We start from the raw sequence: 17,427 nt of genomic DNA, 5'->3' as shown, positions 1-17,427 counted from the left end.
AAAGACCTTACAAGCTCATACAAATTCCAGCTTTATGTTCCTGCCTATTTTACTTTGTGTATTTTGGAGAAAGAAAAAAAAAAGTGCAAAAGAAGAATTGCTTCACATATGCATTGTAAAAGCAAAATCTGCAACTCTGTGTCACAGAGGTTTTGTTTTTTTTTCTGTTGCATTAGAGAGCATCATTCAAACATTTCCAGTTGTCACCCACAGGGAAATAACGCAAGGAATTCAAATTTTAACAGCATTGCCAACAGGAAAGGAGCCAAGAGGTGGTACGGAAAGAAAAAAAACACATTAGGATGTTTTCTCTTAAGCAAGACAGACCTGCCTGGGCAGGGCTTGGGCTATTTGATAAAATATTGGAAGAAAGTAGATAGAAACCTTCAGAGCAGAGTTAAAGAGAATATACCAACAACTCCTGCAGCTTACTTTGATGATTTAACTTTCAAACCCAAGAGCAGCTTGCTTTAACCAGTGAATAGAACAATTCCTGCCTATAAAGCCCAAACTTTGATATTCTTCTGCTGTAACTATAAAATTGATACACAAAAGTCTTGTTGAATCTGAACTTTCTTTTCATGAGCACACTGCTGCTGTTCATGTGAACTCTTTCTGTTTGTGTTGCTGGATAACTATTTTAAATGGAAAATTAAACTTCTGGCCTCTATAGCCTGTAGATTTCCTGCACAGGCAGGAATGGAACAAATTCGTTTTGGGAAAATGAAACCTGAAGGTTGTAATCTCTTTAGTGTGGGTATACAAATAAAACTATTTCTATTTATATCAATAACAGAAAAAGGGAACATTACTCCCATCTACAAAAAAGGGCAAAGAGGAGACGGGGAACTAAGGGCTGTACAGCCTCATCTCTATCCCTGGGAAAAAGATGGAGCAGATAATCCCAGAAACCATTTCCAGGTACATGAAGGGCAAGAAAATCATCAGTGCTAGACAGCATGGATTCACCAACGGGAAATCATGCTTGACCAAATTTATAAGTTTCTATGATGAAATGACCAGTCTGGTAGATGAGGGAAGAGCCGCAGATGTTGTCCACCTGAACTTTAGTAAGACTTTTGACAATAAATCCCATAGTATCTTCATAGACGAGCTGTTGATGAGTAGGCTGAATGGGCAGACAGTGAGGTGACTTGGAAACAGCTGGGCCCAGAGGATGGTGATCAGTGGTGCAAAGAGTGCCACGTGTAACTGGAGGCCAGTAACTAGCTGAGTACCCCAGGGGTCAATATGGGATCCAGTCCTGTTTAACACCTTCACTAGTTATCTGAATGATGAGTGCAGCCCCAGCAAGTTTGCTGACGACTGGAGAGGGTGGCAGATACACCAGAGGGTCATGCTGTCATCCAAGAGAACCTCAACAGGTTGAAGAAATGGTCTGACAGGGAGGTTCACAGGGACCTTGGGGAAGTATAAAGTCTTGCATAGGGGGAGGAACAAGCCCACGCACCAGTATATGCTGGGGGCTACCCAGCTCAAAAGCAGCTCTGCAGAAAAGGATCCGGGGGTCCCAGTAGACACTAAGTTGAAAATGAGTCAGCAGTGCGCCCTCTGCACAAACAGGGTTAATGGCAGCCTGGGCTGCATTATGCAAAGTATTGCCAGCAGGTTGAGGGAAGTTATCCTTACCTTCTACCCCGCAGAGGTGAGGCCACAGCTGGAGTACTGTGTCCAGTTCTGGGCTCCCCAGTAAACAAGAAAGACTTGGACATAACATAGTCCAACAAAGGACCACAAAAATGATTAAGGGACTGGAGTATCTCTCTTATAAGCAAAGGCTGAGAGAGATTTATTTATTTATTTTTAATCCTGGAGAAGAGAAGGCTCAGGGGGGATCTCATCAATGCATATAAATACCCGAGGGGCAGAGAGGACAAAGCCAGACTCTTTTCAGTGGTGTCCAGCAGCAGGACGAGGTAAAGGGCACAAACTGAAACACAACAGGTTTTGTCTGAACATCAGGAAACACTCTGGTGGCTGAGCAATGGAACAGGTTGCCTAGAAAGGTTGCGGAGTCTCCCTCCTTGGAAATATTCACAAGCCACGTGGACATAGTCTAGGTGGTCGTGCTTGAGCAGGGAGGCTGGACCAGATGACCTCCAGAAGATCCTTCCAATCTCAATCATTCTGAGAATATTTTGCTATTTAGAGGGAATCTTTCAAAGTCTGATAAAACAAAAATACACCTCTCACTAGGACTTTATGTATGAAGAATTATAAGCACCTTACTGCAGAAAGTTAAAGGTTCAAATTCACATTGAACTTTGTTCAGTCAAGCTTTTCAGTACGTGCTAAAACAGGAAACAACTTCTTTGCCACGGCAGAATATGTAAGAATCACATTTCCTTCTCTGGCCTTTTAATTCACTCAACTCAAGCTGCAGTATTGTATTTCACTGATTCCTTTCACCTGACATACAATGTTGAGAACAGAGAAGCTAAATTTCTGGAAAAATCACTGCAAGCAGTCCCATCACTGCTGCAGGATGGTAGCAGTAGCAGTAGTAAGAAATACTCTAACTGAAGCCTTGCAAATCTTTCTGGTTGAAAGCCTGCCCTAATTATGAGGCAAAAAGATGGCAGCAATACGTGAAAAAGCAGGAGACTCAAACAGGAATGGGGAATCTAACAAGTCAAGAATTTATATAAAGTCAAGTAAAATTGTGGGATAAGGATAAAGCTCAAAAGGAACAAACAAAATGCTACCAATTCTACAGGCTTGTACAGAGTTGGCAAATATATCTAAAAAAGTGGCAGAGAGAGTTGGTAATTATTTCCTTTTTATACTTGGTAATAAAGATCAAGTACTTCTATGTTTTGAAGATGATGAAGCACTACTTCTTACATTAGCAACCAAGATAATATTATAACAACATCTGACGAGAAATACTGTTAAAGGAGCAAGCATATTACTTTGCACCCAAAAGCACCAGGAAAAGCTAGTATGGGCATTTTCTTGCCTCAGTGACTTTCATTTATAATAAATTTTGATTATATAAAAAAATCCAAAAGGATAGGAGAATGCTAACATGCCATCACTTAAAGAAGGAAACAGTTTACATCAGTTTAACATAAAGCTGTTTGCTCAGGACTGATGCGAGGCTAACCCACGCAAAAAAAAAAAAGGTGATACAGGATTCAGATAATCATGAATAGCACTAAAATGCATGTCGCTTTATATTTTAATTGAAAATAGGCTGTGTCAAACAAACTTTCCCCCATTTTAGAGAGATTACAGTAGAAATGTCTGTTTTTAGGTGAGATCATTTAATCAAACATTATTTGATACGATGAGAAACCACATTACAAGGGAAATAACAATCATAAAATTGGTGAGTAAATTGACTTGAGTCAGAAAAAAGACAAAAATAGTGAGATGAATGTTATTTCCCTAGTATTTTTGGATCAAGAAAAGATGGCTCCTCTGGAAGATTCACTTTATCCAAAGACATATTAATGCTGACCATAATTTAGAGACTATGATCCTATGACTATCACACCCTTTTGCACATCCTATTTTAAATCTGCAAGACAGAACCAAGTACTTAAATACAATGTCAGTGTAAGAAATGCTCACTGTCAAATTTGAAAGTAAAGAAAAATTGTTTTGAAAGTGCAAAAAGGATCCTGTAACTGTAACCCATCTGATGATTTCAAATTTTCTTATTACCAGTGAGCTTCAAATCTTTGCTCAAAATGAAATACATTTAAATTCAGCTCATTTTACACAAAAAGAAGATAAAAATACACTGAAAATCTAGACATCCTAAAACACATAGAACAATTTCTAAATTACTTTTACTGTGTAAAGCACTTACAAAGAATTGCATTTGGAACAATGAAGTTTAATAGACTGATAGAGCTTCTGGGGTTTAAAAGTTCTCAGCTTTGCTCTAATGCGATACTGTTGAGGAGCTCTGCTGTTCCGAATAGTTTTCAGTACAGTGTTACTCAAATCCTGATGATCTGTCAATACTGCAAAACAACAAAAAAAAGCCACACATACCTATTAAACAACATAGTATTCGGAATATGCGGAATGGCCACTGCAGGTATGCATTTTCTCTTAATTCTCTCCTTATCTTTCCCCTCGAAGTTGCAGCCTCAGATTTATTAATACAACATGCTACGGCAGCCTTTAAGATAAGGCTGTGGGACCACGGTGTAGAAACTCTACATATGGAAATAAAATACCTACTTGTTTTATTCCTTTATAAATAAAAACAATTCATAAACTCAGAATCTTATAATAGTTCTTACTGTAATAAGCAATGGACATTACTTCAATATTTGAGCTGATGTCTCAAAAACAGCTTTTGTTCTTTAGTAGAAATAAACTTTATTTTGTCATCAAAATGTTCCTTACCTGTAACAGATAATTGCTGACATCTCTGTGATTCAAGATCTGAAATCAAGAAAAATTTCCTAATTATTTTCCTTCCTTTTCTTCTTTACCATGTGGACATACAAAACCAGATAGACAGACAAATACACAACAAAAAGTCAAACACATAAAATTAACTCTTTCTGATTTTTCATAGTGTATACAATGAATGATAATTACTGATATAAACTGTATTTATCCCTCTACAATCTTTCTGGACAAGAATCCAGACATTATTCTAAAAAAAATATGGACTGCCTGGTCCCTCCTCTGAACAGCCTCTACTACACATACACAGTGCAGTAAATCCGTTCAAAATTCTAAGTATTTTACTAATGGCTAAGTAATGTAGGATTTTAAAAGCCAGAAGCAAAGATGCAGACTGTGTCCAACCAGCTTCAGAGTTTAATTAACTTTTAGTTATTTTTATTCTAAGATAAAAATACCATTAAAAGAATTAATATAGGATCTGGAGAACTGTCCGTAAGATACTACTTTTCCATGGCACCATACTTTGCAACTCTTCCACTAACATAACTTTTCCACTCGAGGGATTTGGAAAGTCTCCTCAGCAAGCAGCTGTGTAGTGGCGTTTCCAGTGTCTGTCTTTAACAAACCTTCTGTTAGAGAGAGGGATTTATTATGACACTCGACTTTATGACCTAATATAGTACGATTAAGAACACAGCCTGTGTTTAATAATTTATTCACTACCTTCTATGAAAATATTTTTCAATGTATGTGAAAGGCTTCTACTATGAGATAGAACAGCGTAAGGTCAATTTCCAGTCTAATAAATCAAAAGAATTCTTTAACACTTTGTATGTGAAAGTAATATCACACATTTAGAGAAGCAATAACTGTAACCTTATCTTGATCACATATATATATTAGAAGAAAGAGGAAATCAGTTTTCAGTTATTCTTACCTGCAATATTGTTAGAAGTGCTATCTAATTCCAGCGAAGACATGCTATCCATACTCTGACTGTCTGCCAGTTCCACAGATTCTAAGAATCTAAAAATAAATGGCTACATATATTATAATCTAGTAGTCTCTCATGTGTGTATATATATATATATACAGATATAGATATATGAATAAGAGACTATATATATGAAACTTACTGTTTATCAGTACACAGGTATAATGTTCAGACATAAATTCTCCAGCAGAGATATAAAACTCAATTGAATCATAAGTTGCAGGACTGCATATTAATGATGCAGGTGACACTCCTTTCCAAAGCACTTCTGGAACTTTAAACACAACATAGTGCCAAAAGAAATTCTATATTCCTGATAAAGGAACAGGGACTTTGGTTACTTAGCTTTTCCTTGTGTATAAACTTGGTTCAGAAAAGTTTTATATTACATGCTTCATTTTAAACATCTTTTAAGACTCACTATTTGCAACTAACACATATGCATATGCTTAAAGTGTCCTAAAGCCAGTTGCTTAACTATGGCTTTTATCTCTAAAAATACGTCACTATAAAACAGAGTAAGTATGTTAGAGTTGCCGATTCATTACAGCACTATAAAATACAAATCTTAATTTTCCAATTTAAAAAAAATACCTTTCATTTACTTATCCTCCCAAATACCTATTCTTCACATTAGCAGTGCTAAAGGCATATTCTGTTCCAGAGTTTCTGGTTCTTACATCCATTTACAATTCTAAACTGGTATAGTTGGAATGCTGTTTTCCAGAATCACCTAGGAAAAAAAAAAAGTAGAACTTACGTTTTTAGTTCTTTAACATCTGGGTGACTTTCTGGTAACACTCCTATTCCTCGACCATAACAGGTGCCACCATGAAGATGGAATTCTACATGTGAAACATCTTCATTTTCAGCACTTGCTTGTTTTGTATGAATACTGTAAATTCTCAGAAAACTTCCAATCTTAAAAAAAGGAAAAGATTTGGTAACACAAAGTTAGCTATTTACTTGGAAAAATGTAGGCCTCATAAAGCCCTCTCCCTGTTTTTACAGAATCACAGAATAGCTAAGCTTGGCAGGGACCTCTGGACATCATCTCACCAATCACCCTGCTCAAAGCAGAGCAGATTGCTTGGGGCCTTGTCCAGCTGGGTTTTGAATATTTTCAAAGATGGATACTCCAAAACCTCTTGGGGTGACCTATGCGTTTTGCTTTATCAGACATCACTGGCAGCAAAGGCTGCATTCAGAACCAGTGTAAGTCTTCTTACAAAATCTGATTCTCGAGCAGTCTTAAGAATACAGATCAAGGGAGCCAATGTATTCCTTTCCTGAGGGCACAGTTTGTCTTCTATATTCTCTATGCAACCCTCAAGAGACTGACGTGCTGCAACTTTGCCATGTATGATCATCCTCAGCAATTCACATCGTGTCCATCAACATGCATGGCATGTTATCTCTTCATGTATACAAATACATCTGCTTACACAGGTTTCTCTACTGTATCTCAATTTTACTTTACAGATAACATTTTTTCTATGCCAGAAGAAAAGGAAATGCATTAGAAATTCAAAGATTTTGAGACATGGATTCCAAAGTCTCCCAGATTTCCAGGGAGTACATGGAGTGTGTACTTCCTGTTTTGCTTATTTTGTGTTCTCTGAAAGTTTGGTCAAGTTACACAAATGGACTTACACAAGTCCCTATTCAGAAAGAAGTTACAGAGGGGCAACCACTGAACATATCTTTACAACTTTGTTTTTATTTCAGAATTTTACTCCCTTTATCCCTCTCTATCACCAACTCCATCCAAAAAACCCCAAACCAATGTTCTAGAGTAGATAATCTCGAGACTTCATTATATTGTTAATTTCCCTATGATGTGTCTTAAAGGCCTTTGAATCAAATTTACTAGCACCTAAATAATTTTTTTAAAGTCTAACCTAAGATTCAGTTGATAAATGGTAAGCTACATATATTCAATAACCTGGATTTATATTCACCCTAAGTATCTTTTAAATAGCACTATATAAATGATAAATTATTTTAAATGGAATTCCATTAACATTAATATTACAGCAGCCAGTCTGTTAAGCCTTATTTCAGCTTTAGCTCTAATTTTAGATACACTGATAGCCAGTGACAGAGTAACTTTAAACTGTAGAAACTCAAAAAAATCACAGAATGGCTTCTCTTGGAAGGGACCTTAGACCATCTAGTTCCAATCCCCCTGCCATAAGCAAGGACACCTCCCACTGTACCAGGTTGCTCAAAGCCCCATCTAACCTGGCCTTGAAAACTTCCAGGGATGGGGCATCCACAGCTTCTCTGGGCAACTTGTGCCAGTGCCTCACCACCCTCTGAGTGAAGAATTTCCTCCTAATATCTGATCTACATCTCCCCTCTTTTAGTTTAAAACCTTTCCCCTTTGTCCTATCACTATCTGCCTGTGTAAAGAAAGTGTACCTGTGAGACTGGATTGGCCAGGTCTTAAGACTACACGTAGATAAACATCTGGATGCACAAAAGGACACAGAGCAGCACCTTGATTCTGGAATCCTTCTGGAATCTGTATCAAGGAACAGCCTACAACTATATAATGCTGGTATCAAACTGCTTCTTTAAACAATAATAATGTATGAAAAAGGCAGCATATTTTCAAATTCAGGCACTTAGGACATGAAGTTGCACTTCAGCCAGCACCTATTTTGCTTCTGCCATAGAGCTCCTACCAGAGTTTTAATTATCTGTATATTAGGGGCTGCTCATTTTGTCCATTGAAAGCATCTCACTCGTGTTACACAACTTACCATATGTGGTTACTGGCAATAACTAGTATCATCACTCTTTATATTTGCGCAACCACTGAAATTACTGGTGATGGACTGTCAGTTGCTAGCAGGCTAGAAATGAGGTGCTTCTGAAGGTTTCATGTTGTTTCACACTCAACAGACAAAAACAGCTAACATTTAGATTATAAAGCAAGCAGCGTAACATCGGTTTACTGCTCTTTTATTGTATGTTTCCTCTAAATAAATGCTTCAAAAGCATTGCACCTAGGTTACATCGGTATTCCTATCTTTACCTTCCGTAAGAGATAGTTCACTTTTTAGATCTGGAAGGAGATTTTCCCCCCTTAAGGAGATCCGCCCATCTGCTCTAAATCCAGTTAAGAACCTTAAGCCCATAAGCATTCTGCAGGGAAGAAGTACTGGACATAACATATATATGATACTGAATAATATATATATCATAGTATCACCACTTGCATTAACTGAATCCGTATCTAACCATAAATTCATAGCAACAAAATGCTTTCTGGAACAGGACTCAGTTATGGTAATGAACATCCTTTGCAGCTTTTTTCCCCACCCCCAGAAGAGGAGCATTCCTTACAGCTGTATCAATACAATAATGTACAGCATCTCTGTCGATATGCTAGAATGGCACTTCAGGAAAAATTCCCTGAATTTTTTTAGGTCCTCCTTTCCTTTCTATTGCCCATCTCCAGCAGAACCAAACAAGCATGCAAGAAGGCCCACTGATACAAACAGGACAACTTGCACATTTAGATCATGGCTTATCTGAAGCATTTTTATTTATGTATTTATTCTCTTTTCAGATGCTAAATTTCATTTAAGTATGTTCAATAAACAAGAATGCAAGGGACAGACATTATAAAACTAAACAGATAACTATGACAAATGCTTTTGGACAAACAGCCTTTTAAGTTCTTAACTAAGTTCTGCCTATCAAATAACCTTATGTCAATATATTATTGTCAACCTACTTTTTTTTTTTTTTTTTCCCCAAGAGCAATTTGTATATGAGCAGGAAAAATTCTATTAGAATTGAAGTGGGTTTTGTTTTCTTTCAAAAACACTGTATGAAAAAAATAAGTATTTAATGTTGCTAACGTGGTAGAGGAGAGCCAAGAAGGCAAGAATGTAAAATGTTGATTTTGCCTTCTAAAATTGTGTGCTGAAATTCATGCAAAAAGTCGAATGAATTACGTATTTCAGTGCAACACTCAACTTCCCCAAATTTATGATCAGTAAAAAAAAAAATTGCTTTCTCCATATGCATTTTATTAGATCACTTCTGAAAACGCTATTATTTTTATATATTTTAATATCACTCATAACTGTACTACAGAGATGCATTATAATCAGCATTGCCAAATACTGAAAACATCAGGAAGATATAAACGTCAACATAAAATAACAGATCTGATTGTGCAAGACAGACTTGCAATTTCCATAAATTCCTTTGGGAGGCAGCATTGCTTACTCTTTACAGTGAAAAACTGCTGTGGGTGTTAAGGCTAAATATGTTACTGTATTTCTGTTGTTTACTGAATGCCTGTAGATCAAGTATACATTATATACTTGACTGAGACAAAATTATAATCTACATTAAAGCAAAAAAACATGATTTACAGAGCCATTATTCAAATTTAGTACAAAAGCAACTCTTGACAGAATTTTATTAATGAACTACCTACCTACCTCATTCAAAGCAAATTTATTTAAAATGAAATTAAAACAATAACAACACATTGCTGGCAACACTATAAAATACACTAACATCCTAATTGCAGTACAATTCAAATATGCCTATTTTAAAAACAGATAACAAAGCCAAAAAAATTTTAAGACGTCACAGTTTCCTGTAACTAGACAACTTCAAAATAAAACAACACTTTTTAGTATAGCAAATTCTTATAATTACTTCAAAACATAATGGGTTGCATTCATATTTAATACACTGATTATTTCTAAAAAGTCTTTTGTCAAGGTAGTTAAATATTTACGTTTGGACACAAAGATACTTGTGACAAGAGCTTGTCTTTATCTACAGGAATCACTTAACCAAATCAATCTATGCTGACTTTTTTGCCTATTTTATGGCTAATAATATTCAAAGTGATTTCTTTGTGATCATTTTCATATCAGAACTCAAATTTTACTAAGTAAATTGTGCGCAACTTTTTGCAAGTGACAAGAAGCACATACACAGTATTTAGGTATGGTCCCAAGGACCTCAGGTTGCACCAAGGAATAATAAAAAAAAAAAGCAACTTAAATCCATTAAACAGGTTGTGGGGTTGTTTTTTGTTCTTTTTAATTAATACAAGTGAAGAAAATACCACACAGGTCAAAGGAATACTACCCAAGCCTGAAAAGTATGTAACTAGATAAAACAGCCAAGCAACTCGAAGTTACAGGTTAGAAATGTGACTCAGACAGACACTAGCACCATCAAAAAAGACTTGAGATTGTATACAGCTGGAAGAACAACAGAAAATATTCAAATTTTGCACCTGAAGACATATAACAATAGTAAACGTCGAGACACTAAAGACTAGGACCTTGAGCGTGACCACACTTAACTATTTTGATTATACTAACTAGAAAATACATGGCAAAAAAAAAAAAAAAGATTATATTAACCCATGAGGGGAATGCACAGTACCACATATCCACTGAATAACTGTATATGAAGGAAATCTCTAACCAGATGTGGACAGCTGGACTCCTACTGTGCACTGATGGACCTCTGATGCTCATCGTGGCATTCAGTATCAAGCAAAACACCCCAGATGGAGAAATCCATGTCACAGACTTTTTTTTTTTTTTTTTTTTTGAGTTGTATGGTAAGGTTTGAGTGAATCCTGAGGACCTCTGGGAAATCTGGAAGAAGTGTGGATAACAACAAACTGCAACCTACAGGGATCAACTGTACTCTGGAGAGCTAGCTGCAGGCTGGGGTTCCTACAAAAACAGGAAAGCCTCATGTACCAAGGCTAGTCAAAGGAAGAGGGAAATTCTGCAAAAATGAAGTGAACACCATTGTCTCTGCTTAGCTGTACTTCTGTTTATGTTTCTATGCCCCAGGAAATAATCTATTTCAGAGATGAGATTTCTGAAAATTCTGTGTTCTGCTAAGGCAGCAAATGCTGAAAAGACATTTTTTACCAGGGGAAGAAGGCCAGCAAATATAGGTTGCAAAAAGTCTATTTGCAGTATCAGCTGCAGCATCCCTTTGAAATTACTAAGTTCTCTTCATTGAGATTTGTAAATATTATTTGACTGGTGAAAAGGGATAAAATGCTCACATCTTCAATGTTCTCTGGACAGACAACACAAACAAGGAGCTTTTAACAAATGCCTGCAGCACAGGCTAGGATTTGCTATCAATTGACTGTAATAAGTCACACAGTTTCTCTAGACCGTGTAGTGGTTACTCAGAGCTTCCCTGTGTGAGCATTTACCTACAGATACAATTATAAATAAGATTTTTATTTTATTATTATTTTTTTTTCAGTCTGCCCTTCTTGGTATCAAGGCTGCATAAAGCAGATTGTTCCTACATAAAACATCATTTCAGAGCTGCAACTGTCATTGCAAATAATACATGACAACATGGGAGTGTAACCTAACAGCTCCTCAACAATTTACAATAACAAGGCAATTCCAAGCTCCTTTCAAATGCAGAAGAGATGGCTCAAAAATAGTGTGCTTTTATTGTTTCTGAAACCATAAACTGGCAGATCATTTAGTACACAGTTTCTGTCCACACTGTTCTTGTGATTACACTCAGGAAGGTGCACAAGCATACACTCAATTCCCTCCAGTTTAATACGTCCACATAGATTATTTTTTTAAATATTTGCATAACAAGACCCTGTATGAAATAAAAAATATGCAGATTAATACGCAGTATTTTAATTAATTTTCTTAGTGTGAGATGATCTCCACTAGTATTTAAAAATAAACCTTTTATTAAAGCTTCAATTTTATAAGGAGTCCCAAAAATCTAATTATCTTTAGATTTTTCTGTGAAACAAAATTAATTGCACAAATTGCAATGTAAACTCAATAAATCTTTCTGAAGTCTAATTGCTAGGGTATCAGAATTTTTTCTTCAATAACTCTAAGACAATTCACTAAAAAGTGAGAGAAAAAAATTTAAAACTTGTACAGTTTAAATGACTGAAAATATCGCAACTTTGGACACAGCCAGAAGGAGAAAAACACAACCTGTGCTGCTCAGTAGGTCAAGACAGGTTTCTAAACAGTTTCCTTTGACATTAGAACCTCTGCTACGCAACGCAATATCCAACAAATGCACAGATGCTTTACAGGTAAGTAAGAAAGGGCATACAGAAGGAAAGAAATGGGGAGAACTGATGAAGACATCCCATGTAGCACATATTCAACAGGAATTCCTGAATATATATGGGATTCATTATTTTTTAATTTCATCAATTTTAATTAATATTCATTATTTCCCCCCCTTAATTTCCAAAACATAATGCTTCATTGGAACATCAGCATTTATGCTTATTGATAGATGAGAACAGTTAGCAAAAGAAAAATTCTGGAAGATAACCTGTAAGTAATGAAATAATTCTGTAAGTTTTGTTATGAATTCTTACTTGAAGGAAAGTTACTTTGCTTTCTGTCATTTACTTATGACTGGGCACTATGCATTAAATCGATTTCATATCTGCTGATAGCTCCAGACAACAAATGTCTACCATTTGCACTTATTTGCTTGTAAGCAATATCTTAAAAACAATGCTTGGATACAGAAGTAAAGACATAAAATGAAAGATGTAATTTTTGCTAATTTACTGTATTTAGAAGCAAGATGGCAGTATTGCTGAAGATCAAATGTTTAATTACGTTGTTTTCTCTAAGCATAATCAACATTACTGACCCACTAAATGAAGATAGCATTGCAAATTGCAGAAGTTTATAGAACAGATAAAATCCTTTATTGACTTCAGAATTACAGGCCTTTATAATGGGACTACAAGTTTAACCCCACTTTATATCATTTAAAAAATACTTCTGAAGCACAGAATACATTTTCTGAATGCATTATGTCCACAGGATTATATACGACACTACAATGTCTGTAAAGAACTGCTTAATTGGAAGATTTTTTTTTCATGGAAATTTTAGGGTAATGAGGCTATTTTACACACAAAGGAATTTTGCATTCAACTCAAAGGTATGGGGAATACACTGAAAGATAAAGAATAATATCTGAAACTAATTTAGAGCAGAACTGAAGTGATACATTCTCTGAAGTGAGTTTAAGCATAAAATAGGCCACAAAATGACAGCTAGAAACACCGAACTACATTACCTTGAGTGATTTTGCCAGTTGTACGTGGTTGTCATAAACTAGAATATCCACTGTTAGATTTCGCAGCCGATGAAGAAGAACTTTTTCTCCTTCCAGGTCTCTTGCTTCTATAGGTACCCTCCACGTTGGGTAGGGACATTTTGTGCCATCCCACACCTGCAATGAAAGTCAACCATTTCAGTATGCTCAAAAGATTTTAGATTGAGCATTTTAAATAATGTTTAGCTTTTTTTTCACTCAAACAACAGATTAAAAAAAAAAAGAGTCTAACAATAAGAAATCTTAACTCGAGTATATGTTCTAAAGTTCTTAAATGACTGAAATTAAATTTTATGGGACTTTTTTTTTTTTCCTTTACAGAGTATAATATAACCTCCACACAGAACACAATTAAATGTTAAAAACCTGGTTTTCTTAAAATTAAAAAAAAAAGTGCTAGCAAAACCTCAACTGTTTATCCAGCAAATACAACCATTAGAATTTACTGCATAACTGCCTATATTTAATATTTTAATCATTGCTGGTTTTTTTGAGCACTCCAGCTCCAGAATGTGAAACCTCAGTACACAGCACATGCTCCATTAATTACTAATGATTTCCTACATCAGTCTACACTGCTAGTTATGCAGAACAGATCAGAAAAGCATCACTATTTAACATATACCTAATAACTAGGATTCTAAAAATTGGTTCCCTAAAGCTAAGTTCATGACATACACTTAAGTAGTGAAATATCAATAGAATTATATTTGAGCTACCAAAATTATGAAAAAGAAAGATTACCAACAAACAGGTAATAACAGACTTAGCACTTTGCAACCATAATCTTACTACTTAACATTAAACTTTCAGTGCTGGCCCCTTACAATATATTCTGTAAGCTATAGTTTAGAATTCCTAAAGACACACTCTTCTCAAAGGCAACAGCAGAAATAATGCTCTGAAATATTAGTACAGAAAAAATAATAATCTAGAAGCATTTGAGATTGTGAGACCAAATTCATTTCATAGGAACTTATGCATATTGGTTCAACAGAAGCTAATTTTAAGATAGTTCATGATACCACCTCTTTGGTATCATGAAATAAGCACTGTGGGTGAGAAGGGGATAAGGAGGGGTAAGGCGAAGACACCAAAGGTTAATTTTTAAAGGGTTTCTACCCCTTTCTGAATGCTTAACTGCTGTGGATCAAAGGACCCACAGGAAAAGATCTAAGCAATAGCAAAGCCATGTGTAAATGCACCGAGAATAACTCATGGCTGAAACCTCATTCCAAATCAAGAGATAAAAGGGAAAACTGTTTAGAGCAAAAATGACCCATAACATCAAATTAATGTTCTGATATAAGAGTGTATTCTGAAGGACCCTGATAATGAGGTGGTACATGCTGCCACAGATTTAAAAGGGAAAAAAAAAAGCCTATTATTTTCTGATCCTGTACCATGAAATATTTAAAACCACCTTTCAATGAGATGCTACCCGCTGCTTGAATTAGCCAGGCTTTCCTAAAGCTGAGCTAGAGAAATACAGATTTAGTGTTTATGAAATTTAGTATTTATATTTAGTATTTATGAAAATAGTCACTTTGACAGAATGAAGAACTTTAAGTTTGTCAAGTTTCCTATTATTTTTCAACTGGCTTTATTTGACATACTTGTAGTTTTACACTTAACAGATGGGATCTTACAAAATGATTGAAATAACTTCAATGTGCCTCATCAGGTCCAAAGTCAACTTATTTAGCTTTAGTCCTTTGCAAGAGGAACTAATGCATCTGGTGTCAGGGCGTTTTTGGGAAGAATTTCTAAGCCCGTAGACTCTCTTGACAAAAAAAGTCCTTAGGTATGTGGTTTTGTCTTTTTAATTACACAAATAAGAGCACAGATATGTCAGGAGCTTACCAGCTTCACTCTACTTAAATTGTGGATGAAAATACAGTAGCTATGACTTCCTGTTAATTTCTCTGTATCTGCTAATGCCACAGTTATGAACAGCTATCCTTGTGCCTTCATTCTTTCCAACAATAATCAGATGAACTCTGGATAAGAAACAGCAAATGGTTCCATTACCAGCCATAAACAGACTGGTATTACAGAATAGTTAGTGATGACCTCTGATCACCATGCAAGATGCTGAAATCAGAGAGATACGATGAAGCCTGCTGTCCTGACTCATTAAGTCTCTTCAGCTGAATATGCTAATTGTATGACTTAGCTTAACACAGACAACTGACAGACAGAAGAAAAGAATAGTAAAACTCTTATGAAAGGTATAAATGACTGCAGAATTTCCAGCATGAGGTCTCCATTGGTTTGAAAACAAAATTCTCAGAAAGAGGTAAGCACCTCCTTCCTACCTTTGTAAGGTAAGTTATTCAGTCTTCATGCTACATCAGACTGAGGTGCTGTGCTATGTCATTTACCAAGTGTAATATTAAAGGTTATGCTATGGGTGATGCACAAAATCACTCAAAGTCATTTTAGTTACATTTGAAACAATACCACACTACTTATTTCAGTTCAACGATTAAAATCCTCATTACACTTTACTGTATTACCAACCACTAAAATAAGTGATACACTTGGAATGACGTTGCAAATTTAAATCAGTTATAAAAACTAAGAACAGAAATTTAACAGTAAATAATATTTAATGATCAATCCACTTGAGCCGGTGGTGTTTTGTTTCTTTGTTTAGTGGATCAACAAAATAACCAGACTTCTGTCTACAAGTTTTATAAAAGGCTTCTCTTACAGCACGACCAACATTTGATATATAAGGAAAGGACTCTGACCTGTTTGAAGGGAGCAAAAGCATATCAATGTTCATCTACCTTAGTTTTTTGTGATGTATTTTAATGCAGATTTAAGTATTTAACATTTTCATGTGCTAAAAAAAGACACTGACAAGGAATCAGAGAAACTGAACTAGTGCTATTGGATTTCATTAAGCTTTTACTGTCCTGTCTAGACAATCCCCAGCCCTCAAGTTATTCTCATTACTATAAAAAATTGACAAAATAGACTTTAGAGCTTACAGCACACAAAAGAAGGTAAATAAATATTAATAACTTAAGAAAGCACTTGCCTCTGTCCTTGCAAAGGGTCCTTCAGTGCTGAATATATACTTATTAATGAATGACAATTAGTCCACAAAGTTCTGAACTTTTACTGAGTATCATGACAACCATTTCACAAGAGACAGTTAAATGGAAATACTTTTAACAGCTGCAAAACATGTTACAGGATGACACTTAAGGTTTCTTTCTGTGTAGTGCATTCGTTGGTCTGCATGAGAAAAAACTTTCCTGCTTTAGTAAAGGAAAAATGCAATGTGCTGTTTCTAAAAATATTGTAGCAACATTTAATGCAGCAGTACCAAGGACTAATGTTATTTTCCATTTTATGACTTTATAATAGTCTGTTCATCACTCACATTTTAACAATCAACTTAAAATACTGAGAAGAAATACAGAGGTGTTTCAGAATAACATCAGGCTGATGCATAGGGAGCTAAGCCAGGAAAAATATGGAGACCTAGTTTATATTTAGCTGATGTTAAGGATCACTCCATGGAAGGTACTTTCCAGTTGTGGGGCATTTCAACATTTTGTACTTTCATTAGGCACTGATCCCCGAAGTGCTTATACATAACTAAAAGAAGTTACCTAGAGCTCTAGAAAATGCTACATATTGCATTAATTATATCCTGTAGATCTAGAAAAACTAGCAATAATTGCTACTGACTAAAAGACAAGGTTCGAATTCAAAACTAACAGTATTATTCAACTTTAAGAAATCCTACAATATTTACCTACGTGTCTGTGAAAACTACCATACGTATCGATGCACCTTAAAACACTCTCTGAAGAAATAAATTATATGAGCAACTTTAAAAAGAACTGGGATTTGTTTTGTTT

The 17,427-nt window shown here is 35.5% G+C and overlaps 1 protein-coding gene across 4 annotated transcripts in view; it reads right to left on the bottom strand.

Moving 5' to 3' along the window:
* POT1 (protection of telomeres 1) overlaps nucleotides 1-17,427 on the bottom strand; it is a 629,477-nt gene that overhangs the window by 504,156 nt on the left and 107,894 nt on the right. For all 4 annotated transcript variants that reach the window (XR_014578164.1, XM_083820263.1, XM_083820262.1 and 1 more), the window contains exons 10-14: nucleotides 13,508-13,663; nucleotides 6,150-6,310; nucleotides 5,333-5,421; nucleotides 4,387-4,425; nucleotides 3,839-3,995 (exon numbers count right to left, since the gene is read on the bottom strand). Coding sequence is in view for 3 of the 4 variants with exons in the window: in XM_083820263.1 (XP_083676389.1) it covers nucleotides 3,839-3,995; nucleotides 4,387-4,425; nucleotides 5,333-5,421; nucleotides 6,150-6,310; nucleotides 13,508-13,663 (602 nt within the window). In the remaining variant the exon portion in view is untranslated. The remainder of the gene's footprint in view (nucleotides 1-3,838; nucleotides 3,996-4,386; nucleotides 4,426-5,332; nucleotides 5,422-6,149; nucleotides 6,311-13,507; nucleotides 13,664-17,427) is intronic.

The sequence above is a fragment of the Anser anser genome (genome assembly GCF_964211835.1).
Source record: "Anser anser genome assembly, chromosome: 1".
NCBI lineage: Eukaryota > Metazoa > Chordata > Aves > Anseriformes > Anatidae > Anser > Anser anser.
Note: the sequence above shows the minus strand (reverse complement) of the source record. Positions and strands in the feature narration are given on the sequence as shown.